The 27,643-nt window shown below is 37.9% G+C and overlaps 1 protein-coding gene across 1 annotated transcript; it reads right to left on the reverse strand.

The window, feature by feature from the left end:
* Positions 1-498: 498 nt before the first annotated feature.
* SNX2 (sorting nexin 2) lies at positions 499-27,643 on the reverse strand. Its single transcript, XM_089491669.1, has 15 exons — positions 27,440-27,643; positions 22,364-22,481; positions 20,571-20,734; positions 17,608-17,674; positions 17,054-17,097; positions 16,818-16,959; positions 14,500-14,578; positions 9,512-9,587; positions 7,977-8,090; positions 7,652-7,745; positions 5,684-5,889; positions 3,262-3,405; positions 1,482-1,562; positions 1,306-1,377; positions 499-967 (listed from the first exon to the last, which is right to left on the reverse strand). Exons 1-15 carry the CDS (start codon positions 27,548-27,550, stop codon positions 917-919), a joined length of 1,563 nt encoding a protein of 520 aa, XP_089347795.1. The 5' UTR covers positions 27,551-27,643; the 3' UTR covers positions 499-916.

Below are 27,643 nucleotides of genomic sequence, written 5' to 3' on the forward strand. Positions count from 1 at the left end.
AGAATTGTTTTTACTTATTTTATTTATATCCTGCCTTTCTCACAAAGCAGTTACTGGTGGCAGATTCCATAAGCAGCATGAGGAGGAGGCTAGTTTTCAGTCCTTCTTCCCCTCTACACTCCACCCTTAATCTGCTATGGGAGGTTTGAAGAACAAAATGGGAGCTGGTACAGGGGGCTAGACAAAATCACCAAGAATAGCTTCCCTCTGTGGTTCCTTATTACATCAAAGAACATTCCATCATTGGAGTGATAGCAATTGCTTTTTGAATTTGTTACCATTCCATAGTTCAGTGTTGAAAAAGTAGAATATGCCCTTGTAATGCCACTGTCCAAAAATAATCTACTATTTAAGTTCAAGAACTTACGTTTTTAAAAATCTAAACAAAACAGTATTCTCTATTATGTAGAAGACATGCAATTTTACCAATATAGATACTGAGGGGCATGAACCCTGCCTAAATAATATAGGAAATGAACAAAAAGAACAAAGCTAATGTTTAATGTTTCACAAGGTACATCCCTTTATTACTGTAATCACAAAATCTTGATTATGTACAGGAATGTGTATGTGAACATTAATAAATGCAATTTGTTTCATAAAGATCAAGTAGACAGAACATATTGTAAAGAACAAAAATAACTTTCTGGCCTTGCATCGCACATTTTAGTGCAAATATTAAGACACAAATAGTGTTCAATTCAGCAAGTATTGCAGAATGTCATGCCACAAGTCCACTTCAAAGAGGGTCATGACATGCAGCTGTTAATAAAATGCTGTAGTATATAAAAAGCCACATGTTAAATTCATAAAATATATAGTGGTTTATTTGGATGATTTTAAAGTGATTTCACTGTGGAATTTATCTCAACCAGGACAAACATCCAGAGAGTCTTCATATTTGAAAGTCTTCTTCCTAGGCAATGGCTTTGGCTTCAGGTAGGAATGCCTCCCAGTATTTTATCAGCTTGGAAAAAAGAGAGAAAAGATAAGAGATTTTCCATTAATTTACAATTAACATATGTCTCGGTTATAAGATGTTTTCTTGCATCTTTCAGTGGCACAGTTCAGCATGAGAGTGTGACCCTCCCTTCCCAGTGCAACCTTCCCAAGCACCCAAAAACCTACTCCAAACAGATGGGAAACTCTTTAGAAATGATTTTCAGCTGGCTCCAATGGTTGCAAGGTTGGAGTCAGAGGACAGGAAGTAGGTTCTGCATCATGCAAGAGCACCATACGTGATTTGGCCTTAAGATAGGAATCAAATTTGCAAAAGAGTTATGAACATCTGCAAATACAGCTTACCTGCTGTTGTGTTTGCACTAATGATTCCAAATACTTGATGATAACAGTTTTGAAGTCTCTCACACGTTCTTTCTGTTAATAAAAATGACAGAATTCATTCAACTATTCACACATTCAACAAATTTTCCAGATTTCCCCCCCAGATTTTTAAAATACATGTTTAGCAAAATACATGCCTCAAATCTTCCTACTTCTTTGCGTATTGTTTTTGAGATCTGTTCAAAATCCCTCTCTCCTTGTTGAACTTTTGTTTCCCACTAAAAGAGAAAATGTGAATAAATAAAAATATGCATGTTTTACACAATAAAATACAAACTATTACTCAAGTTCCAATCAGTGTTAACATTGGTTTAGGTCAGGTAAGTTTCCTTGTCTTAAATCAGAGAGAGATTACAGAGATGATTTGATAGTTGAGCATATATTTCAGATATATGTCTGAAAGAAAGAGCTAGAATAACTTAATGACCGACCTCTCTGTCTCACCCACAACCCCAAACCACAGCTCCCCAAAGCTGCCTTCTAAAATATTAACATCTCATGTCTGAATTAACACAAGAAACTTGGGATGGTAGAATTCTCTTGATCGACAAAAGAATTCCACTAGAATAAGAGTATACATGTGGCATTTGCAGTTAATATGTCAAATTGGCAGTCCAAAGCTTCCATCACAAAAGCCACCATGGAAGGCTTTTCAACCAGATGCAAGCAGTAGCAATACATGAGATGAAGCTTACGCATACAGCACTCAGGATGAATTCAGCCTGAAGCACATTTGATTTCGGAAGAGAATGTAATATCTCAGTATTCTGATGTCATGACACTCTGAAATATTTATCACCATTAGAGGCCCAGGCTTCTAATGCCTACCTTGGCCAGATTTAATCATAAACTTCAAGGATCCACTAAATGTTTAAGCCCATAGGAGCCTCAAGCTTGTGGCTGACCATTTTGGAGAAGCAGTAACATTTTGGGAGAATGGTATCTCAAGTCTACATACAATGCATATACATTCCCTTTAAATATCTAGCAGTATGCTTCCTCCTCATAATTACCTCAACCAGACCTAATACAAATAGTTCATGTCAACATCAGAAGCTGTTTAGCTAGCTACTGTTCCTGATAAATCACAACTGTTTCAAATTTTGGATCAGCAAGAATCCTGGTATGTTTTAACCACATTGAAAATCTATGCCATGTTAAGTTCGATTGTAGTAAAGACTAACATAACCCATTTTCTATTACTTAACTACAGCTACCCAGACATTAATAGTGTATGTTACCTCTGGCCATAGATCACTCTACAGAGTTATAAAGCTGCCCGTCTGACCCACAGAACTCTCATCAGGAGAAAAGAAACTGTCTGCTAAAAATATTTCACTATTTTTATGAGTGAATTCTTGCACATTAATTGCAAATCACTTTGCATTCCTTATGCAACTTATGAAGCAACCACAACAGGACAAAGCAGCATGAAAATCTGTTATCCTACCTCTTCGATTTCCTTAGTGAAGCATGATAGAAAAAGTGAAGAGATTATGATAACTTCAATATGTTTTGACAATTTTAATGAAGTTATACATATATGTGTAAGATGGAAGTGTTCCATCCTTAATTAAAACAATAACTTTTATAGACGTCTGCATTTTGTAACTATGCAGGCTCTGAAAGCAGAAAACTGAATTCAAACTCACTGCTTTACACTTTAAAAACACCAAAGTCTCCAACTCACTCCACAAAACATCAGAATAAGTAGTAATTTTAAAATTCATGCAAGCCCAACTATTATGATGAGGCTACTCAATTTGGTGGTAATGGAACACACAAGCAATGATTAAAATCATTTAAAAAGTAATGCATTAAAGCCATTGAACAAAAAGAAAGAACAGCCTTATATTCAACAGGCACTATTCTATTGTCTGTAAATAAATAAATAAATCTCCCATTTCCACAATTTACCTCTTTAATTTCATCTTTAGCTTGTTGTAATTTGTCAGGCTTATTGGCAAGCTGGAGTTTAGCTTCAGCTTCTCGTTTTTTCTGTAACATGACCTGAGCATCTTGCCATTTCTGCCAACATTTCATTCGATGATCAAATACACTCTGTAAGCAATACAACAACAATTTAAGGTGGTAAATTTATTCAAATTGTTTGACTTTAGATGACAAAAAATTAGAGCTTAAAAATATTACATGTGCTTTGATTCACCTAGCAGTGCACTGTAACCAGAATGAGTACTCATTACCACATACTATTATAGATCATAATAGTAGTATCATGTGGCTAGAATTTAAGAATGTATTAAAGGGCTCATGTTCACCACGTATGAGCATGGCATATTAAAATTAAATTTTATATGGGTGTACTCCTGGATTCAAGCCTCAGCCGGGAAGCTCGGGTTTCTGCAGTGGCCAGGAGCAATTTGCAGAGTTAAGATTTGTGTGCCAACTGTGCTAGTTCCTTAAGACATAAATTTAGCCACAGGTGACACATGCCTTTGTTATTTATATCCTGTTTAGATTACTGTAATGCATTCTACATGGGGTGCCTTTGAAGAGTGTTCAAAAACTTTGGTTGGTCCAAAGGCTGTAGCAAACTGTTAACTGGAGCTGGCTTTATGGAGCACAAAACTGCCTTGTTGCAACAGCTCCACTGGCTGTCAGACCATTTCTGGGCACAATTCAAAGCACTGGTTATGACCTTTAAAGCCCTGTAAGGCTCAGGACCATAGTTTTGAAGGACTGGATTTTCCCATAGATCTGCCAGTGTCTTGAGATCTCCTGGGGAAGCCCTCTTCTCTATCACACACCTTCATAGCTACATTTGGTATCTGCTCCCAGGTTCTAGGAGTCCCTTCCTAGAGAAAATAGACCGGCACCCTGCTTGCGATCTTTCCACAGGCAGGGGAAGCCTTTCTTTTCCTTTAAAAAAAATTCAGCAGATTTTGGAAAATTCTTCAAGAGGACTTGGTGGTACATAATGTGCGCGATTTTCTATTTGCTGAGATCTTTTAATTGGCTTATGTTTTTAAGAGGTTTTAATTTTTTTATAGTGTACTGTATACACTCATGTATATGTCTAGAAATTTTAGTAAAAACATTGGCCCCAAAAACCAGAGTCAGCTTATCCATGGGTCAATTTAAATACTGTATGTTAATTCAATTATAAAAAGAGAACCATCCTCTGGTGAAAGGCAAGAATATAATCTGTCCCCTCTAATCTCTCATCCATCCTGCCTTTAGTGTGAATAAAGTTACGCCTCCTGGAATTTTATAAGTTCTTTGGCATCATTTTTTTTTGCTTCATACTTTAGAACTTTTGTTAGGTTTTAACCTCGACTTATCCATGGGTGATAGCAACTTCCATAAATTTGGCCCCGAAACCTGCCCTCAACTTATACATGAGGTAGACTAATAGTCGAGAATATACAGTAATTACATTTTTAATTTTCACATGTTGTTAATCTTTAGCTATGTCTAGTTTTTTTGTGGGTTTTTTGGGCTATGTGACCATGCTCTAGAAGGTTTTATTCCTGATGTTTCGCCAGCAGTTCGCCAGCAGACTTTAGCTATGTCTGTTTTAACTGTTTTAAGATGCCTGGAGCCCCAAATTGGGAAAAGGTGGGATATAATAAATATAATACTACCAGTAGTAGTAATAGTAATAATATTTTTGAAACAACATGATACCGTTTAAAGAAAACAAGGCCTGAAATTTTCTTGGATCCCAGTTGAACAGCCAAGAAAAAAGCTATTACATTGTTCTGTTATGTTATACACAAAGAATTGTATATTCGTACAGTGGGCCTACCATATCAGAAAGCTAGCCATCCACAGATTGAAGCTCCTGTGGATCACCCCACCCCATATCAGTCAGTAGTGGCATGCACCCATGGGAGGTACAAATGATACCACTGCTCATTGACCAATATGGGCTTGAGCTCCCACTTTTTCCCCATCTTTAGGGCCCCCGGAACTAAACCCCTGCAGATGGAAAGGACACACTGTATTATGAGTTTTAACTTAACTGAAGGACTTTATAATATGTAAGACAACATGGAATCCATTGGTCTAGATTTATTTTTGAAATCATATACATTATTTTCTGTTACAGTATAATCCTTTTTATATGTGACCAGTGTTTGAATCGCCACTCAGTCATGGAAACTTTGGCAAATCACACTCTCTCAGCCTCTGAGGAAGGCAAAGACAAACCCCCTCTAAACAAATCTGGCCAAAAAAACTGTGTGATAGGGTCGCCTTAGGGTCACCATATGTTGGAAATGACTTGAAGGTACACAGCCACCATCACAACTGTGCAAATACTATGGCCTTCTAGATGAATTGCAAGAATTTTAGGTAGTTTTAAAAGAGGACTTACTTTTACTGCACCAATAAGGCGAACATAATCACTGAGCAACTCAGAGAACACATAAAAGTCAGCAAATGCTTGTTCTTGATGTAACTGATCTATCTTTTCTTCAACTTCAGCAAGCTGAGACAAAGCTCTGGATAAAGCAGTGTGGTCTTCTGAGTTCCCTAACATTGCAGCACTTTTAGCAAAGGCAGCTGTGTTGACTGAAAGTTCTGAAACAAAAATAAATAAATAAATCATAACCGACACTTAAGCAAAAGAAGTCACAATAGGCAAGCCCTCAAAATGTCATTTTACACATACTAGTATTTTGTTCCAACAATATAGTCTGTTGAAGGGCAGAAGAATTGGACTGAGGGAGGAAAACACTGAAATCATTAACTTCTGAATTGATAACATTAATTACAATTTTCTACACCTTCACATAAACGCCACCCTTTCCATCTTCCAGATTTTCTACAAATTTACTAAATATTTTCTATAGCATACAGAAAATATGATCTATATATATTAAATCTGACAACAAATTTCAAGCTAAATATATGTCTTCCTTCATATAATACTAAAGTCAAATATCTCTTAAATAAAATAAACCTTGAAAATGGCATGGCAGCTATAAAATTTATATATACACATAATCAGTGATACATGGAATGAACAAGTTAATATTACTTGTTCATTCTTTGATCATCATTACCATTCCCTCCTAACATACTTTTAAATGTTAGGCTTGGTCAAGAACATTTGGCTATGACCCCAGAAACACATGTAAGTCATTTAGTCAAATATAAATCTACTACCAAAATGATTAGATAATGCTACTTTAATATGTGTCCTGGATAAAATCAAGCTACCACTTGATAAAATTTGACTTATAAAAGATGTTGGGTTATTTTTTAAAAGAATTTGACTTTGTAAAATTGCATTAACTATTAGAGGATGGCCAAGTCTGAAATGAAATTTAACTACTATAAACCAAGGTGGTAGAACTCAAAGATATAGCTGTGTTAGTCTGGAAAATCAGTATTCAAAGGGATCTGGTAGCACCTTTGAGAATAAAGGAAAGAGAGGAGTGGGTAGCATGAGCTTTCATACACTTGAGCCTACTTCCTTCCACTCTATCCATGCATCCAAGGATGTAGGCTCAAAGCCTACAAAGGCTCGTGCTACCAGTTCCTTTCTTTCGGTTAAGTCTCAAAGGTGCTACAAGATTCCTTTGCATACTATAAGTGAATTAATCTGAGTGTGCAGAGCCTCTTTTAAATCCCAAGTAGCACTCCCAAACTCAGATATTATGCAGAAAAACTTCAGTACATATGCTTCTACACACTAACAATACAACAACTTTAACTGAAACAAAGTGTTTTGTGGTGCAAGACATTCAATAACTAAATTCACTAGTTTCAGGGGAAATTATTGCATTCTTGTAGTTTGGGTTTATTTTAAAACTATTGATGTGTTATATGAAGATTCTGAACACTCAATAGGAGGTAAAAGAAAATGAGAACACCTGCATTATTGATCAGAACTAAAGATGACAAATGTCAAGAAGTGTCGTTTCCATCTTACACATCCTACTGATTTCAAAGGAAGATTTAACCATCTGCTTCATTCCCTGTCTTAAAAACATCTTTGCTGCAGGTTTATTACTCTAAAGGGACGGACAACTCAGTTACTGAACTCAGATAAAGCATGATTAATATTATAAGCATAACTTTGCTGAAAAGTTTCAAGTATTTAGTTATTTTTCAAAAAGTAACTATTAATAAGAAACGTACAGTGGGAAAAAGATTGATGAACTGCTGAAATGCTTCCAACAGAACCTTTCATATTTAGAGGTACAGTATTAGTGCAATTCAGTATAGCTAGCCGCCCTGTTGAAAATATTTAAATATGGGCAGAAAATGTTCAACAGGTTTCTAATTCATTAAAATGTAATTTTTGAAAATGTGAAAATTTGATTAAAATATCTACCTTTTCTGTGACAAACCAAGGCTTCTACACTACCATGGAGTTTCCGAAGTTGCTGATCAAGATTTTCAAACTGTTGTTGTTTTTCCTCAAACCACTAGCAAAAAAGGAAAATCAACTATTACAAATTTGTGTTACTATTGCAACCACATCCCCCATCTCAATGAAACAAATTAACTGAGTATAAACTTGGTGGTCAACTGATGTAGTTGACAATTCACGCCAATAAGTAAATTAATATCCCATTTTCTACTTCTACAGCCTTAAAATGCAACTGTTGAGCCTCATTAATTCATCTCATTATTCAAGTCGAAAAATCAGCTCTTACTGCATCCGATTCATTCATCTTGATCGTCATTTTGTTGACAGCGTCGGCAGCCTTGTTTACCATCCTCAATATTCCTGCTCCACTCAGAGCCTGGGTGTTAACTGCTCTCGGCAGCTGGAATTGAATGACAAATAAGGGCAAACAAACCGGTTAAAAGGCTGGAGGTTTAACTGGGCACCAAAGGGACTGAAAAGGATGTAGTGTTTTCTTCCCCCTCATACATTTCAATATACTGGAACCTAATTTCTTAAATTTACTACTATTACATTCTCAGAGGAAAACTTAAAAAAATGGACTTTCAATTTGCTTTTCTTCTGCACCTTTACATTTAGATGGAACACAGAGACCATTTGTCAAAAGTTGTTACGATATTGCCAAGTACCTTAACTGGCTACCTGTGTACTAACAGCTGCAGTAGCTTTTAATGGTGATGCACTGGTAGCATTGTCACGTTACACGTACCGCAATATGAGATTTGTGTTTAAAATATTTTGAGAACCTAGAAACATTAGGTCTGATCATAACATCTTATGTTAATATGAAGGATTTCATTAATAGCTTGGACTGGTATCTATAATTGTTTCCTCCAAGCACATGAATATTAGCCACAGTGTCTTCACTGGCAGTGCAGAAAGTGCAGCACAAGATATCAGCTGGCTGTTCATACTTATCCCCACCTCCCATGTGCTCAATATGACTATAAAGAACAGTAATCTCTGCCTCCAAGCTCCTGTATTGATGGAGCATCAACTTCAATTATTTATATCTACAGCTGTCATTCTCTTAGAATCTTTCTTTTGGTATTTCTCCGATACGGAAAGGACAGTGGATGAAGGTTGTGGAGTGGTTGTGCAGGGAAAGGTTTGGAAAGTCCCATATGAACTATAGATCAGAACCACATGAATTACCATGGTCTTGCCTATAGGCAGTTAATGCTACTGCTTTTTAAATAGGTCAAATTATTATTTATTAGCTCTTGGATGTAGTATTTGCTTAGGACACACACAAATTATTTTTAAATAAGCAGTTCTAGGACTTCTGTTACATTTTAGTACCTTGGTGGTTAAAATAAGATACAAAAACAAGTTATTGGAGTAGCTGCAACAGTTTATCATAAAGAGATTAATTATTAAAGAGCAATTTCCAATTTGATATGAAAGGTGCCAGATTGATAGCACTGGTGACTGAAGTCCTCTACCTATGGACCAATTACTATGCAGCTGACTGGAAGCTTTTATATTCTTATAGTATAAGGTTCCCATCTATTTAAGAAGTTTCCACTTACCACTAATGAATTGTAGGATAGGGCACTATGAAGAGTTCAATCAAGTTACTTAGCTGGTGAGAAAATATAGTCTTCACTTGTCTTGAATTAAATCAAGTTTCTGATAATTTCTCTTTAGCTTAAAATAATTCAAGTCCATAACTGAAATTTATGAACACACAGACCAGATGTCAACATGTTTGAGGATAATGGTTTTTTGTGTGCAAAAAATCACTGTGGCTTAAATAAAGAAATATGAGAATTCAAATACCTCAGAACTTTCCAAGAACTGTCTTAAATCAGGATCTTGTAACAAGGTTGGGTGTTTTACTGTTCGTTGTAGATACCTATGGTTTTAAAAGTTAGATAATATTTAGTGTTCCTGACATTACTGAATAAATGTTTGCCATGCATAAAATGCACTTGTGTGTGCAATACTGTCCCTTCTGAGGTAGACTGTGCACTTTAAATTTTGCATTAGAAAACAGGATTAAATCAAGGATGGTGAATGGTTGGCCTTCAAGATTTTGTTGGACTACAACTGCCATCATCCCTCACTATTGATTATGCTGGCTGAAACTAATAGGAATTGCAGTCCAGTATCATAAAAGCCATATACTCGCCATCTCAATTCAGAGGATAGTTCAGTCTCAATGCCCCTTCAATCCTTTGCCTCTCTGAGACCACCAATTAAGATTTAGCATTTAGTTATAGATGCTAACAAGCAATTAATAAATGCAAAAATACACTTTTCTTAGCCCCAAAGCTAAAGTAATGAACAGGTAAAAAGAGCACAACAACGCAGTTATGCTCACAGTCTCATATATACATTGCTGACCTTAAAACTAATTTCATAAACCAATCTTACATAGCATGCAACAAAAGCAAGTTTTATATCTCATGAGAAACAGCCTTCCTGCTCACATTATAATAATCTTCCCCAAAACCTTCCCCAAAAGAGATATGAAGGGAGGTACAAACTGCTCAGAGGACTGTAAGTGAGCATTATTGTTGAAAATAACAAAGAAACTAGACTATTGGAGCTAGAAATAAAATTATGGACTATGTAGGCTAAAAATCTGCCTTCTTTATAACGGACTGCCCTCTTTACAGTGGACACCCTTTCTGTGTATGTACTGAATCTATATACTATTCTGTACAATCCATAGTTTAAATATCAATTTAGAATCTATTTGGCATCCTACAAGTTTATACATAAATGAGAGCAAGATGGGCAATTTGGACAACAGGAAAAAAGTTCCTATATCCCCCTATTTAAAAACAAAACAATAAAATTAATTTCAAAAAAAAATTAAATTCCCCAAATTATTTTAAATCCATCTTTTAAACTACAGAGGATGCCAAGGATTAAGAACATTATTATCCAAGATCACTACTCTTAGGCAGTATAAACTATAATTCACTTCAAAACACAACAATAAAATGATCTACAGAAAATTATGACAGGAGGCACTGCTCATCCGCCAGCCCTAATTTATATCCTACTCCTCTGACACCCCTAAAAGGTAAGTGGCAATTTAGACTGGTGAGAGGACATGTAGGTCTCAACCAAAACAAACTTTTCTAGAATCACAAACCAAAGCCACATTCCCTTTGTTATCATGCACTGAAGGTAAGATAGCATTACCCTTGCTGCATGGGCTGAGTGAAGCAACTTAATTTTTTGCTATACATCTGAGAACACTTTACACATACTTCCTATAGCCTAATTTTATGTACTTCCAATAACATTTACGTTTCAGAGATCTACTCTTACAACCTTTCCATGTATAGATGGCTGTCTGCATTTTATTCTTTATGTGCCCCTATGCCTTATGTGGGGGCTCTTACTACAATCATGAGAATTATAGTTGTTTTTTATTTTATATATATATCTGTTATTTTCCAATATTTAATTTGGAATTAAAGTCAAAATCCAATGAAGTGTTTCTGTTGATATAATTACTCCTACCAGCAATACGTAAGTTAGGCGGAGGCAACATCCCTTCACTACTGCAGGTGCTATGCAGCCCCCAAACTTGTTCTGGAAGTCTGGGAAACCAATCACAGCTGGTATTGACAGAGAAGGAGAGGGGAGATGAAGAAAGTTCCCTTGTACTGGTAGTCCACAAGCAGAATGCAGGATTTAGGTGGACTGTCCAATCTATTGAAGTATACCCAATTTACTATTTGCAGTAGTTATAAGATACTGTAAATTAGCTGGAGCCCTTTAAGTAATTTTAGGCACTGTACAGACGGGCCCTAGGGGGTGCTGTTGTTACGTGTGAGGGGCGGCGCTTCCAGATGCAACTCGCCCCTCGCATGTGCTGAGGGCATCAAAATGGCAGCGCCCTGTACATACGGGCGTCACCATTTTGACGTGACAGACGCCTAGCGTCCGCACATCCCGGCGTCATTGTGACGCTACGAGTGTGCCATTGGCACACTGCAGCATCACAACTGCACCGCAGAAAGAACCCACTTTTTGCGGTTCTTTTTGCTGCGCGAGGGAGCCACGCAAACCAGGGTGGCGGGAGACCACCCATTTGGGCGGTCTGTATCCCGCCTCAGATTCTATGAAGTAATCTCATGTTTTGAGATGCTTGTCCTTCCTACATTATAGCACTTTCTGATAAGACAGCCATACTCATTAGATAAGATATAAAACATATCAATAATTCTTAAATATCCATCAGTTTCATTAATTATAATAGCTTTGTTGAAGCTGTTCTGCATCTATTTAGAGCAGTCTAGATTTCTGGTGGAACACATAAGGGTGCATTTTATATTTTCATACATGGTAGACCAAACATTGTCTTTTCTTAACAGCAGTCCTAGAGGCAGTCCTAACAGAAACCTGAAACCATCATGTCACCTAGTACAGTCTAACCTGAATTCTTACACCCCACTCCATTTCATATTAAGGCACTTATCATGTGTACTCCATGACATCAACACTGCTGGCCTCTCTTGCACCTTGTCTTGGTTTTTGACATCTGGAAATCTCAAAAGCTGGCAGATTTTTGTAACTCTTCAATTGGCCTAATACAGAATATTATCCCAATATGGATTTGGGAATTTGTTGTCAACATGACTATTTTTCCTTTTTATTCAAAACCGGTAAATTACCCAGCATCTTTGTGTATTATTTCGAACATTTCACTTAGTGAAAATAAGATATATGTACATCGGAATAATTAAAGTATGAGGAAAACCCAGTTACTAAATTTGCTCTATAAAAGGAATAGTTTAATTCTATTTTAATGTTTCCTTTTTGTTTGTTTTTGTCTATATTGTGTTTTTAAATTGTAAGCCACATCAAGTCTCAATTTTTGGAGAACAGGGGTGAAGCAATAAGGAGTGGCCAGAGGACGCTCTGGCCCCGATCAGGCTGGGCCTGCTCCTGAAGTGAGCTGTTGGCATGGTTTTGAATGGGCTGCCAGCAGGCTTGGATTTTTGCTGCTCCTTTTTGGATCAGCTCTTGCAGTCTCGGTACAGCTTCTGACTGTTTTGGGGGCACATGTCATGTAAATGCCATGCCCCCGAAGTGACCGCAAGCGGTTTTGTTTGGCCCATCTGTTTCAGGTCAAAAGAAGGATATAAACAAACTACAGACCTTTTTCTTGGGGACTTCATTCCAGTGTGGGAGCAGGGCAAAAGGACTGGAAAAAATATAGCAACGTATTTTAACTTAAAGTTTGTCTAAGCCTTAGGAGATGCGTTTTAACTCTTCAGAGTGAGAAACACTGTATAAAAGTTGGGAAACCCTACATAGTAGTTTCTAGGAAAAAAAGTCATGGCCACCTGAGATAGGCTAGAGAGCCAAATACAGCCCCAGAACCTGACATTCCCTACCCAGCTTCTGTAACCAGAACAGTTTACATGTTTTATTTTCATGCAATCTAGCCATTAAGTAGAATTTAGGCTTTCTTGTGCTGGCCTACTAAGAATGAAAGGACTAGTCTGACAAAAAACAAAATGCAGAAAGTACAGGGTCCAAAACGTCAATTAATGCAAAAATCTTACTGTAGCAAAACCTAGCACATACAGGAAAAGAAGGCTCCAAGGACTGTGTTACTAGATATTGGAAAACGAATATTCGCTCTCCCAAAAAGCTGTGACATGTTTAAAATGGATAGATAAGCAGCACCATTATGGAAGCTGTACACAGGAGAGCCATGCCCTCTCAGCCTGCCAAAGAAGGTAAAAGCAGAAAAGAGCCCTGGAGGGCATCTCCATTCATTGTACAAAAATCATTTTTTTGTTGGGGAAGAAGAAGGATGTAGTGACACCTAGCTTTAATAGCTTTTGTTGTTAACTGACATCAAGTTAACTTCAACATATGGCAACCCTATGAATGTGAGACTTCAACGAAACCTAGGACATGAAATTTCTTCAGCAACAGAAGAATGACAATCCAGTTTAGAATCTCTATTCATCCATGCATGACCTCAGGCTAGTGTGTGTGTGTGTCAAGTGTTGTTGTGAAGCGAAAATCAGAGGAACATGGCTATATATGCTGCCTTAAGACCACTGAAGGAAAGATAAAATGTAAATAATATCGCCACTGCTATATGTAAATATAGGTCTGATACTAAACATCATAACATACCCCATCATAAATAAATACAAATGAATTATATCACATAACTCCCCAGACACATAAGACATTCCAACCATATGGAATAAATTGGTTTCTAGCTTTGGCTACTGTTGTAGTACTGATATGTTAAAATATACACATTGCAATTTTTTATTCATTGCAATAAAACACTACTCTACCACATGGATTGTTTATAGGTTCATTTATGTATTCCAATACCAAGACATAAAAAAACTGATATAAATAATTTCCAAAGCAGGTGTTCCTTGCAGCAGGACTCCTGTGAATGAAAACTAGGACAGACACAATAGTTCAATACAATCTAATTTTTAAATTTTATCTGGCTATAGTGTTGAAGTCCTCAGAACACATAAAGATATTATGTTGCTAAAATGGGGCATTCAGAAGCTTCATTTTTATCAAGCATCTTAAATGGGTGATGTCCTACACTGTGTGACGAGGACTTCATTCTGTACAACAAAATATTCCCGTCTATTTTTGCACAGCCCATCCCCACACTGCCAGCCTATCCTTTTTGTTCTAACCTGCTTCTGTTATTCAATTTTACCATTGGAAGGCAGATATTCTCAAACTCAAAATTGTATAGAATCAGACATGTACAAGTTAATTAAACAGTGGCTGGGATAAATGATTACCTTTCTAATGCAGCTCTTCTTTTCTCTACAAATTCTGTAGATGAAGAATCTTCCTTGCCTACTTTCACCTTTGTCATGCCTTTGGAAAAAAGTGATATTGTATTAATTTTTAAAATTTGATAAAAAGTAATTAACTGGGCCTTGCAATCTACAAATGTACATGAAACTACAATGTTATAAAAATACACTTTTAAAAAACTTGTTTCTTTCTTCACCCTCCAGTAAACAGCTACAAGTCTAACATTTATCATGCTTCTGTGTTGTGTGAATTCTCAGCCATGATACTATAACTGGAAAGACTAGAGAGGTAAATAGCCACTTAAATTTTGGTGAAAAAAAGATGGGCAGATAAAGAAAGCTAAAATTAAGAACTCTAAAAAGTAACTTTGCAGTTTACATGATAGTTTGAAGCAAACTGCAATAAAGACAGTTACTCCAGCCTCTTCTATTTAGAGATCTCAGGAAAAACATCATAGTCTTGCATAGTAAAGTAATGAAAGAGACACTGTGTACTGTGGATAAGCAATAACAGTTCATTTTAGTCCAGCTAAGAAGCTTTAGCTGAAATCAGTACTAAGAAATGTTCAGAGATGTTCAGAGATTTCTTTTCTCTCACACATTATGCCTTACCACTGGTAAAGCTAGCTAAGACTGATGGGAATAAGGAGTTCAATATTTTAGAAGGCAATTTTAAAAGGCAAGCATATGTTCCCCCACCAAATCTGCATTAACTCAGTTTTAGTATTTCGCAATATGAACTCAAAACCCTTTTTCGAAAGACCCAGAAAAAGGTTTGTGCTGTTGTACAAGGGAAATCAAGAACTAATATGAAGATGGATTAGTCAACAGAAGGATAAGCAGTGTAACTGCTTTCTAAGATGGTTAAAGGTGGGATTTCCCCCCTCCAATACACTACTTAAACAGAAGTAGGTTTGTCCCCAGCAGCAGCACTTGCTTTCTTGCCTTGGATTATCTGCTCTTCTCAATATAACTACAAGGAGAAGAGTTAATGATCACTTACACTCCTGCATTTGGGACATCAGAACATTGTTTTTATTCACACTTGCTAACAACAGAAGGCCTAGAACTAATATATCAATGCTAGCTCCTCTATTAGCAAACATACACAGTTCTATTTTCTAAACCCCTTGGCTTACAAATATCCCTGGGATACCACATCTTAGAATCATTTCCCAAATTAAGCTTTACTAAAGAAAAAGGATCCTTGACAAAATTAGATATATTCAATACAATGTTGTTAAGTCTGCAGAAAGCCCAGGAACACTTGTACTATCTTGGGGGGGGGGGGGGGGGAGACTTTTATTTTATAAGCAACAAGTAAAACGTGTAACAAATTTTTGCTCCAAATTTTGTTGCCCCTAAAAGGGGTGTGCCTTTCATGGCACTACTTGTTCCCCTCTCTGAATACTATTAGGTACAAGAGTCTCAAACAAGCCAAATGTTTCATTTCTCCTTTCATTTCTCCTTTCAAAGCAACAATTACATTCCAAGCAAGTCCTGAGCACACTCAGTCTTTTAAAATTCATTTTCAAAACTGTATTTATGCATTGGTGTAATGTTTTGACCACTGGATTGTGACTCTGTAAACCAGGGTTCAAATCCCGCTCAGCCATGGAAACCTATTCGGTGACTTTGTGCATGTCACACATTTTCAGCCTCAGAAAAAACCATGATGGGTTCACTTTAGGGTTACCATAAGTTGGAAACAACTTGATAGTATACAACAATAACAATATTTATGAGGAACTGGGATTGCTTCAAGCTTGTTCATACCTACTACCTGTTTTTCCACCAGCACCTTTTGGCTCTATTTGTCAGCATGAGAGCACCAAGTTCACTACTAGGGGGAATGAAACCCTCAATTCATTTGACTTGCGTATCAAGGTTAAACAGCAGGGGCTATTTCTAGTATACTAGCTTCACAATTCACCTACATAAAAAGGGGTACATTTTCAATAAACACAATAATAAATCAAAAACAAGGCTCAATGGTCATAAATAAAAGCTAAAAATAATGTCAAAAATTCAAATGATCTTCAATAATATTTAGGCTCATCAAACTAAGAGATCCGTAAGCAGATAATGGAAAATATTTCTTTCAAAGAGTGTTCTAAGTTCTGTTCTCCCTTAGCTTAAATATTTCCCCATTATCTTTTCCCAACCACCCTTTCTTTGTAGTACTACACTCAACAAGCAGAACAAAAACTGGTCCAAAATATATAGATATATTTTTTAAAAAGTGAGAGCAACATTTTAACATTAAAAGTGAAATGTAATTTGCCAGGAATTGCACTTACCTACAATACTTTTTTCTGGAGCTGGAGGCACAATGTATCCAACATGCAGATATTTTGATGCTAATTTACTGTGTAAGCCTAGAAAGTCACTGAATCTTCTTTTTACAGCGAATTCATTTTTGTGAAACATAGACAAAGATGTCTAAAAATACATAAAGAAATAATTTTAAAATTTCCAAACTGTATACAGTGGATGACTGGCAAAATTTTGAATTGCTCTGTCATTAAAAGGTTACCTTCGTTGTTACTCTATATGCCATGTAAGCATTCATGCCATCACCTGTAGGAACACATGAACATACAAGTCAGCTTTCCAAGATTTCTTAGAACATAATGCTCTTCACAGATATAGTCAGGTACTAAGATATCTATGTAACAAGAGGATCCAAAACACATAAAGCCTGAAGAAAGAGGCTCCTCCCTCCATAACTGTCATCTTCCGGCCTGCAAGGGAGTGAACAGGTAGGCCCAGCTCCATTAGGGCTAGTCTGAAGAAGAAGAGCCCTCCCTCCAGTCCATCTGCCTTGGTCCAGGCCTCAGAGGGAGAGAAGAACCACTGGACCTCATCCCCTTTCCCACCACCATTCCCTTTTCCTTTTGTGATGTGTCTTTTAGATTGTAAGCCTGAGGGCAGGGAACCGCCTAATTAAAAATAATAATTGTAAGCCGCTCTGATAGCCATTAGGGCTGAATGGTGGGGTATAAATATCATAATAAATAAATAAATAAATAAATAAATAAATAAATAAAATAATTTATGGTTTCAATAGTGCACAGTTTTCAAGCTTACCAACTTTCTCTGGATCTGACACATTAATGTCAATATCGAACAGGTCCCCATTTGCTTCTTCTTCAATCTAGAAGAAACATGGGATACAGTTAACTAACTCATGTTTAAGCAGTTTAAAAGTGATGTCTGGTTATAAACTTTGAAATCCTACACAATTGTGTGGCTGTGCTAATAAGACAGTTCCAGTGAAAGCTAGTAACCCAAACATAACTAATCAGAATCCCAATAAATGATCAAAGATTATTACAACAATATGTTTCATTTATTTTTACAAAAAAAATCACTAGATTGTTTTAGCTTCAGAGTGCAGTCAACTTATTGCTCAGCTACCATGTTGGAAAAGCTTTCATATGCAAATAAACAAATTACAACCATCAGTGCTCCTTAGTCTTAGGTCCAAAACACACTGCAGAAATAATCCAGTTTGAGACCTCGTTAACTGTCCTGGCTCAGTGCTAGGGAATCCTGGGAATTGCAGTTTATTGTAGTACTAGGACTCTCTGAAAGAGAAGTCTAAACGTCTTACAAAACTAGTTCTAGAATTCCCTAGTACTGCTAGGGCAGGTAAAGCAGTCTCAAACTGGATTATTTCTGCAGTGTGTTGCAGACCTTAGAACACATAGGCGTGTTACAGACTGCCTGAAAGTGGTGGTCTGCCAGCGCCGCCGGTTGCTCTGCGAGGGAGCCGCAGTTCCGTACTCCCTCATGGAGCAAAAAGAAACCTGAAAATGGCGCTTCTTTTGCACCCCGGAAGTGGCGCTGCAAGTGCCCAATGGTGCACTCACGGCGTCACTTCTGCCACGCGACGTGTGGACGCTATTTGTCTGCTACATCAAAATGGCGGCACCCGTGTGGAACAGGCGCAGCCATTTTGTACGCACCCAATACGTAAAGCACGCGCTTTCCTAACCCAAGTACATCCTGGGGACGTACTTTACGCCCGTCTGGAACGGGCCTTAAATAGAATAGTGATCTAAGTTTCATGCCACCATTATACAGATAAGCAGAAGCACCAGACCCTATCTGGTCTTGAAAGTTACGTGTGGTCAGCCCTGGTTAGTATTTGGGATGGGAGACTGTCAATGAATGCCAGTTACTGGTGGCTGTATTTGGAGAGCTAGTGTGCTGTAGTGGTTAGGGCATTAGACTTTAATTATGGAAAATAGGATACAAATCCCCACTCAGCCATAAAAACCAACTGTGGGGGTGGGGGTTAAGCAGATGAGGCAAAAGGAGTAGCCAGAGGCAGCTCCGGCATCACAGTGACCGGTCACTGCAGTCCTGAAGCTGCTGCCACGGTACCAAATAGGCTTCTGGCAGGAAACGCCATGCTGCAAAAGTGCCCAGAAGGCACTTTATTTGTGTTTCCGGCCTTAGAGGGAGGCAAAGGAAAATCTCCTCTGAACAAGTGTTGCCAAGAAAACACCATGTTAGGTTCCACTTTAGGGTTGTCCTAAATCGGAAATGACTTGAAGCACCCAACAACAACAAAGGCTGTATTTCAGAAGAAGAAACTGGTGAAGCCACCTGAGTATTCCTCGGCTAGAAAACCCCTGTGAAATTAATGGAGTTGTCATAAGTTAACAGGCAACTTGAAGACATATATGCACTGATTTACACACACATACATGAACTAGTAACATTGGTGACTGTCAGAACTACTCTTGCTATTTCCACCACATAATTTAGCTACTTAAAATAGACAGGTGTTAGAGGGAAAAAATTATAATGGTGAGAATGATACTCCCCTTATAACTGTATAAGGCCAGCTCTAAATATAAAACTAGTTATTCTATTGAGAGAGCTCAGTATTAATGAACCTGAAAGAACTATTTATTCAATAAACTACATCACAAAACAGAGGAACAAACATGAAATGGCAGTTAGGCAAGGTCTCACTTCGGGCTTGGAGAAGAAGCTTGATGTATTACATACATCAGAGATTCAGAGAAAAAGGAAGAAATTTTTGGCGGGGTCCATCATTGTGTCATCATTTGGACAGCTCAAACCGAGCTGTTGCAGTTTTAAGAATATTTATTTGCTCCAACATTTGCAGAGGCCTTCTTCAGATGAACATTATAAATCTTGTCTTACAAAGATGAGATGTGTCTGAACTTTATGTCTTCATGATTTTTGCTCTTCCCTTTCTGGCATACTGCAATTAACCCATTCATTATTCAAATAACCAAAGTTTTCTGTTCTCTCTGAACTAATAAATTACAGTTATTGTTACCAACTCAGGATTATGATCATCAAGATTCCCCAGATCAAAGGTAACACGAAAATTCAGTTATTTGAAAACTTTCTAAGTGTTGTGTCCTCAGAGGGAAAGTACAGCCTAAGGATGAAGTACAGTGGCATAAAGATGACACATTTCTCTACTCAACATATGTCCATCTAAAGCAGTGGTTCCCAAACTCTGGTCTTCCAGGTGTTTTGGACTTCAACTCTCAGAAGCCCTAGCCAGCTTGGTCAGCAGTCAGGAATTCTGGGAGCTGAAGTGCAAAATATGTGGGGTACCAAAGTTTGGGAACCACTGATCTAAAGCAAGTAAGAGCATGTCCAGGGGCTAGTCATCAGAAGGACCTCAACAATCTTTGAAGTTTTATTAGCTGGCAAGAAGTATTAATTGCTTAAACCAAATCACCCAACTCTTTAACTAAAGAGATTTCTAGAAGGGCTTCCAAAACACCAACAAAAACAATACAGTTCTTAAAAGATCAGTTATCAATATAATCTCAGCTGTGGAAGTTGTGAACAACTTACCTAACATACAAAAACTCTTTCAAACCAATACCAAAATAATGACCTTATTTGCATGTTTAGTAGAACATTTAATTTGTTATACACCTATGGCATTACTAAATTCTTAACTGTGTATTGCCATTTTACTGTTAGTTATTCAACCTGGCAACAAAATATGTCACACCTTATTAAAACTGTCTCTTTATGTTATTCCATACCTCTTCCCGGGATCTATCAAAATCCACAGGGGCCACTACAATTTTTGACTCCATTCTGGGTGCTATTAATGTAGTTGGTGTAACAGGAGTGACAGCCGGAGTAGAATCTGATGAGAGTATTGGTTCCCTTTCTGGGCTATCCAGAGAAACTTCCTCTGTGGCTTCTGGAAAAAAAAAAGAATATTTATGAATTCCACAAGAACAATCTCCAGACAACTGACACTACTGACAGAGAGATTCAGAGTGCCTTCTGTTGATTTTTCCCCAATTTTATTTTATTTGTACATCTTTTATTTTGCTTTTGAATACCTATCCACAGTGTACAGTACTACTGTGCTGAATCTAAAATTCAGAAGAAACCACTGAAAAAATTTACTGGAATTATTATTTGTAAACATTAAAAGTTATTATAAGAAAAAATAAGAAAACTTTCCTTTTGTATTAAAATTTTGATGGGTTACAAGTGTAATTTGCTTACCAACATCAAGCCAATTATATCTAACACAATATTGTATTCATTTGACAATTTCTACATATCCCTGTATAAATGCACTAATATATATATATATATATATATATATATATATATATGAGATGAAGCTGTGATTATTGCCACAATTAAACCAAACACATGAAAATATAAACATATTAAATGTTTATACTGAGTAAGTTCCATTTTGCTCAGTGCTGATCAAAATGTCTGAAAGGAGCTTTCCAGGATATCCGACAAAGTTTTTCCCCATTTCTACTCTGAGATGCCAGGAACTGAACCTTTTACAGGAAAAGGCACATTCTCTATGAGTGAGCTCAGCAGTCCATCCTCAAATTAACTAAACATTATGTTTCATAGAGATTATAGAGAAATCCCAAAAATATGATATGCAGAGAACAAGCAGATGATGCATAAACAATTCAAATGCTGTTTTATTCCTGAACGCTTGCCCTCTCAGCAACATCAGCTAGTTCGGATAATATCAACCATTACTAACATATTTCTAAGTATAACTCGTTTCCTGGATCCATACTTCCAAATTAACAAAAGGGAGTGCTGTGTGGGGCAAGAGGGGAAAAAACACCATATGACATGACTCTACAGGCACACTCCACTCAAACTACAAATCATGAAGCAAAGGTTGACCAACAATCTCCTATTATTTAAATAAAGATAAAACGTACATCCCATTAATACATAGGCATAACCAATATAGAAAATATCACTGTCATCAGTATATAAAATAGCATCTGAATGAGGAAACCAGTACAGTGGATATGCAGTACACTGGTGAGCATAATGAGCACAAGAAGGTTGCTTTCAGAAGTTGTGTAAGTGGAAGCCTGTTCCCCCACATTTTAGAATGTAACAGAGGACTGTGGCTAGTTCAAGAGTGAAAACAGGTTTCAGTCTCTACTTTTCCCATAAAAAATGTATGTAAACAAACTCCATACTCAATCAAGAACATTTGGGTTGGTAAGAATCCATAATTTGTAGGTATGTCTGAGCTGAGCTTACACAGGCTTTTACAATTAGCATTCATGAGACAGACAGACAGCCTTTGAATGGTTGTCCATAATGCTATTATTTATTGAGATCAATTTGATTTTAAATGCTGACAACAAAGTTCACAACCCTGTGTCTTAAAAGCCATTTTAAATAATGCAATCAATTACTTCTCAGTCTATGACTGCAACACTGAGTTCTCAGGAAATGTACATTGTAACAAGTAATGTTTCAACAGAAATGATCTGAATGCCCTATTTTGAAAGAAAGTGTGGGGAGGGGGAGAGAAAATTACCAGCAAAAAGGTCTTCCCTGTCATCATCTAGTATGATTTCCGCAGGCTTAGGACCATTAGAATTTGTACTGATGTCTTCAGCAGGAAGACTGGCTGGTTCTGGAGATGAGGGGCTTGACTGTTGAAAGAGGAAAGAGTTGGGAAGTAAAGTATCAGCAGTTAAAGTTACTGCATTTCATAACATTATCATGTACAAGTACAGAACATGAAAAACATTAGAAGCACGCTTGTCAGCAATTTCCATTTCCTAGATTTTTAGGCAAGAACATACAAAAGGAAACATTAATCATTAATGGGGGACGGGGAAAGGTGGAAGAACTCGGCAACTGTTTCTCTCTAGGATATCCCAATATATTCTTAATTTATGTTCCCAGTTAAATATAAACTATAATGTTATCTAGTATCTACTTGTAGAAACATTCTTGAAATTAGTGCCCTCACTGATTTCCTGGAGTCCTAGGACTGATTGTTGAGTGTCAAAACGTCCTGATTTTGGAATAAGCTTATATAGCATGAAAGGTTTTTAGGTTAAAATCTTATGGGTATTTACTTGGAGTAAATTTAACACAGATTCTCCATATATCTGCCCAAATTTGTTTGCAAATTGTTAAAGTTTCACCAACTGCAAAAGCTCTGCAAGTCTCAAATTTTCAAAGTAAGGTTTTTCAAGCGACTACAACAGAAGTCATGTTCATACTCCCAATACATTTCAGAAAGGTAAAAACCCTAAAGAAGTAAACTTGCAAAAAATCAGTAGAATTTTCTTAGGATTGGGTTACTAGTAACAGATCCCGGCTCAGTTTTTCTCAATTGTTTTTCTAGGGAAATTCGTTTATTGACAGATGCCACTAGTATGTCCTAAGGACAGCACAACTATTGTGTGTGTTTGTTTTAAGTGTACAGTTGAACAGTTTGATATAAATGTGTCTTATGAACATAAGAAAAGCCCTGCTGGATTAATCAAGAGGCCAATCTATTTTGGCATCCTGTTTCCAACAGTGGCCAATGAGATACTCCTAAGTAGCCCACAAAAAGTAGGGCACAACAGCCCACCCAGCAAGTGCTCACACTTTGCTGTCACTTATTTACAGTCCACTTCCCTCCCTCTCTCTCACAAAGCAGCTACCCCAAGTCATGTACACTAAACATATATCAGAGCAGGCCAATTAAAGGGTCCCTCCTTTCTCTCATTTCCAAGAAGTGGCTAGCTGCTGCTGGAGCTGAGAGGAAAGGGGCTAGATAACAGGCCAGGGGGAAGAAACAAATGCACAGACATAACAAAAACCACTTGGACCAGTGTTCTTAAACTATCTTGTGGAAATGAATTCTATTAGAATGTCCATATGGATCTTTTTGTCTGTCCTGAATCTACTATCCACTGTTTTCATTGGGATACTATGTCTATACGCTCACTGTGTCAGAGAGACAACATTCACAACCGATTGCTTTTAAATTGATTTGTATTTGCTATGAGACTTTTATTGAATTGTATAATATTGCTGATGTAACTGTTGATATACTGTATTGCTTGATTATTGTACTGTTTTGTATTTCACTGTATTGTATTGTGACATATGTCACATAACCGGTATAATGTGAACCTCTTTGATCAGACAGAAAAGCGGTATACAAATAAAATTTTTATTATTATTATTATTCCTATCTCAGACTTCAAGAAACCCAATGCAATTAACTATTCTATGGAGTGAAGCAGTGTGTTCTTCTACCTAGTATTTCGAGGGCACTTTTGTGATCTTAGTAAGCCTCATTTCTCTCATTCAACACTTCCAGGTAATAACTCAAGCCAGTTGCACAAGGAGTGAGCGAGCCACACTGACATCACAGAAGTACCACCTTCTGGAGCACACAGGCGTTGGTGCCTACAATCAGGAAAGGGAATGTGTATACAGGACAAAGAATAAAGTATCTGGCCATAAGGAGCATTCTTTTCTGTACTGATGATATCAATTTAAAAAAAGTAAGTTAAAAATATTAGTTAAAAGATGTATATAGTTTATGCCAGAAGCCAAATCATGTAGGGCCTATCATCAACTGTAGCAGCCATCATCTGCCTCAAAGGATCAGCCACCTGCCTTAGAATAGTAAATTCTGTTATGGAAACCATACATTAGATAATTTCCCTGGGATGATTACTACTGGTCCAAAGGGAGGGCCTTCCTAGAAGCAGTTAGGCACTCACAGACTCCCTGAGGAAACTACACTATCAGGATAGAGAATAAACTGCCCTGCAATAGCTTTTTGGTAGGAAAAGTTTACATACTGCTGTGTTTGGTATATTACTGAAGCCAATGAGAACTCATCTGCTAAAGCACTCTTAGTGAAAATCCAGAGCATCCCTGCCTATGGAAAGGAGTACTCTAATTTCCCATGTGACGTCACAAACCACGTCTTTTATATATAAGCATGTGAACAGCACAAAGCCACTCCTGATCAGCGCCATAGAGAAACAACAGAAACAGGGACACTTTTAACAGGATGTCCACGTAAATACTTATAATTTTGTAGTCATTCAAACATTTTACTTTCATTGTTGCAGCACTCCTTCGCCAAAGGTCACTGAAAAAGGACTCCCAATTCAAACCAGTCCACAGCAGTATTTAACTGGCGCCAACTCTTCAGTGCCCAAAGATGTAGGGCAGAGATGGTGGAATGATTAAACCAGGGAGATCTAGCCACTGATTCACTGTGCTCACTAGCCAAAAACTTATTCTACAAGATGAAGCACTTCTTGTCCTAACAATAACAACTCAGGTTACAGTTCAGTTAGAGAAAACAAAGGCTGCCAGGTATAAATTCTCCTACAAAGCAGTGGCACTTTTGCCTTCATGTCAAAGCCTTTTATAAGTGCAGAACCTCTATTGATTTTATTCTATTGAAGAATTCCACATCAGCAACAATTCCTGCTATTGTTTTACTCATTTTCTAGATTTACAATTATGAACTAATTTAACTACCATGCCTCTAGCAAGCTTCTGAAGGCTAAAAATTTGTATGTGACAAAAGCCGAAAACCTGCATAATTAACTCTAATTTGCACTTTAATGTGTACAAATTTAGCTACTGTATTTATTAACTCTTATATTTGTGCTTTGTTTTGTGCTATGGATTCACTACTTAAACAGTGTTATGGAAAGCTGGAGTAACCGAGAGGGACAGAGGAAAATAGCTCCAGTAAATAAAATCCTCTTGAAAACTATTCCTTTCACTGTATACTCAAAATGAAAACTTCAGCAGCTCTTTCAACCCTATCTCCTGTTCACAAAGCACACAAAAACAAAAACACTATCATTAATACTGATAAGATGGAAATAAACTGAACACGCTGGTCTCCTTGAAGCTCAGGCCTAGGAAACATCCTGCAAGAAAACAACAATGCTTCATTTTTATGACAAACTGTCCCTTTGTACAATGTTTTTCACCCAACAGACACAAAAAAGGGGACAGGAAGGCCCTAACTTAAACTGCTGACAAATCAGAGTAAGCATGTGTATGATTGTTTAACATGTATTGAACGCGTGAACTTATTTGGTGAGACTTACACCAAGTCTTCAGCCAAGTATCATCTTCCAAGAAACAAAACATACTGATTTCATGAGCCAATATTAAATACGATATTTGCATTTCAGATGGGCAGAGGAGCATGCAAGCTACACACCGTTCCAGTCGATGTTTGAATACAAGTGAGGGGAACAAATAAAACAAGGCCACAGACTGACAAACATATACTCTTACCCTACCCTACGCACAGAAAAACATGCTGTACCAACAAGGTTTTACAGCTCGAACCTTATACAGTCCTACTGAGAAGCAGACATGACTGAACTTAACACATTCTGTTCACAGCCAGACTGTTGCCAAACGCTTCCCAATGAGTGAGTGACAGCGTATGGTTAAGTTACGATTCCGCAGAATGCAAACTTTTGAGGGCAGAAAGACTGAAAGAGGAAGTTGACCTTCTGAGGGACGCACTCTGCAGTTTCAAGTGGCTTTCGGAGAATATCACGCTACTACTGCTACAGAGCTATTGTTCAACTATAGCTACTAGGGCTGCCTTCCATGGCATCCTGGGATTTGTAGTTTAGGGAGGCCTTCGATTAGTGAGGCCCAAACTACAAATTCCAGGATTCCACAGGAAACAGCTGCAGCAGTTAAAGTGGGATAATAGAGCTATAGGAGTATAGATAGTGTGACACTGGACTTGGCCTGTGATCCTGTTTTCCTAATAACAAACGAAAGAGTGGCCTCCGCGAGGAAAATGGCACAGAAAGAGGAACTGACTACACAATGTGTGAAATGCAAATGAAAGTGAGGTGCAGAAGCCCAGATAGAGATACTGAGTTAATTCTCATTGTGGTTTAGTCCTCTGGTTCTCTGCAATGTAGGGATTATCTGGCTTGACACTGCCTGAAATGCTATGGAATTGTGGGAATTGTAGTCGGTTGTGGCACTGGTGCTCAGCTTAAGGGTAAAACCTGGAGGCACATTTGAACTGCAGAAACAATCCAGTTTGACACCACTTTGACAGCCCTGGTTCAAAGCTATGGGATTCTGGGAACTGTGGCTTGTTGTGGCACCAGAGCTCAGCCTAAAGGAGAATGAAAGGGCTTGGAGCCTATCTTCATTGCAGAAATAATCCATTTTGACACCACTTCAGCAGCCCTAGGCCTATGCTATGGAATCCTGGGAAGTGTAGTTTTGTGAGCCATTTTAGCTTCCTCCGTCAGAGAGAGCTCTGGTGCCACAACCGACTACAATTCCCAGCATTCCCTAGCCTTGAGCCAGGGGCAGTCCAATAACAATAAATAACAACAACAATAATAATAGTTGAAGGCAGCCTAGATGCTAGAGGAGAGCGGGTGCAGGGGCTTGAGGGGAAGGGGCCAGAAATGGCAGGAAGGGAGGAGGCAGGCTGGGGCCAGGGCTATGGCTGGGAAGAGGCTGCAGGAAAGGGATGGAGGAGCCTCTGACAGCAGAGGCAGGGAAAGGAAGAGGAGGAGAAGGAGGAATGAATAGGGAGGCTGGGGCTGCTGCTGCTGCTCTTGCCCGGTGGCTATACCTCCAGGGTGGAGACGGTGCTGGTGAAGAGGTCCTCGCCGTCCTCCAGCTCCTCGAAGTCGGTCTGCCTGCCGTCCCCGATGAGAGGAGGGGGCTCCCTTTCCGCCGCCATCTTCTATCCCCCTCCTATGCCTCCTCCTCTTCTCTGAGAGGCGCGAGATTTCCGGCAGCTGCTGCCAGTCAGGTGACCACTCCCGGCCACGCC

Source organism: Sceloporus occidentalis, unplaced genomic scaffold, assembly GCF_023333645.1.
Source record: "Sceloporus occidentalis isolate IW3139 unplaced genomic scaffold, rSceOcc1.0.p SCAF_1, whole genome shotgun sequence".
NCBI classification, from domain to species: Eukaryota; Metazoa; Chordata; class Lepidosauria; order Squamata; family Phrynosomatidae; genus Sceloporus; species Sceloporus occidentalis.

Bases quoted from the DNA above. Each gene is read 5' to 3' on its own strand.
- SNX2 (XM_089491669.1), bottom strand. From the start codon at position 27,550: ATGGCGGCGGAAAGGGAGCCCCCTCCTCTCATCGGGGACGGCAGGCAG. The intron at 14,579-16,817 runs GTAAGTGCAATT...TTTTTTCCAAAG, and splicing joins TCCAGAAAAAAGTATTGTAG to GCATGACAAAGGTGAAAGTA. The intron at 3,406-5,683 runs GTAAGTCCTCTT...TATTGCTTACAG, and splicing joins GCCTTATTGGTGCAGTAAAA to AGTGTATTTGATCATCGAAT.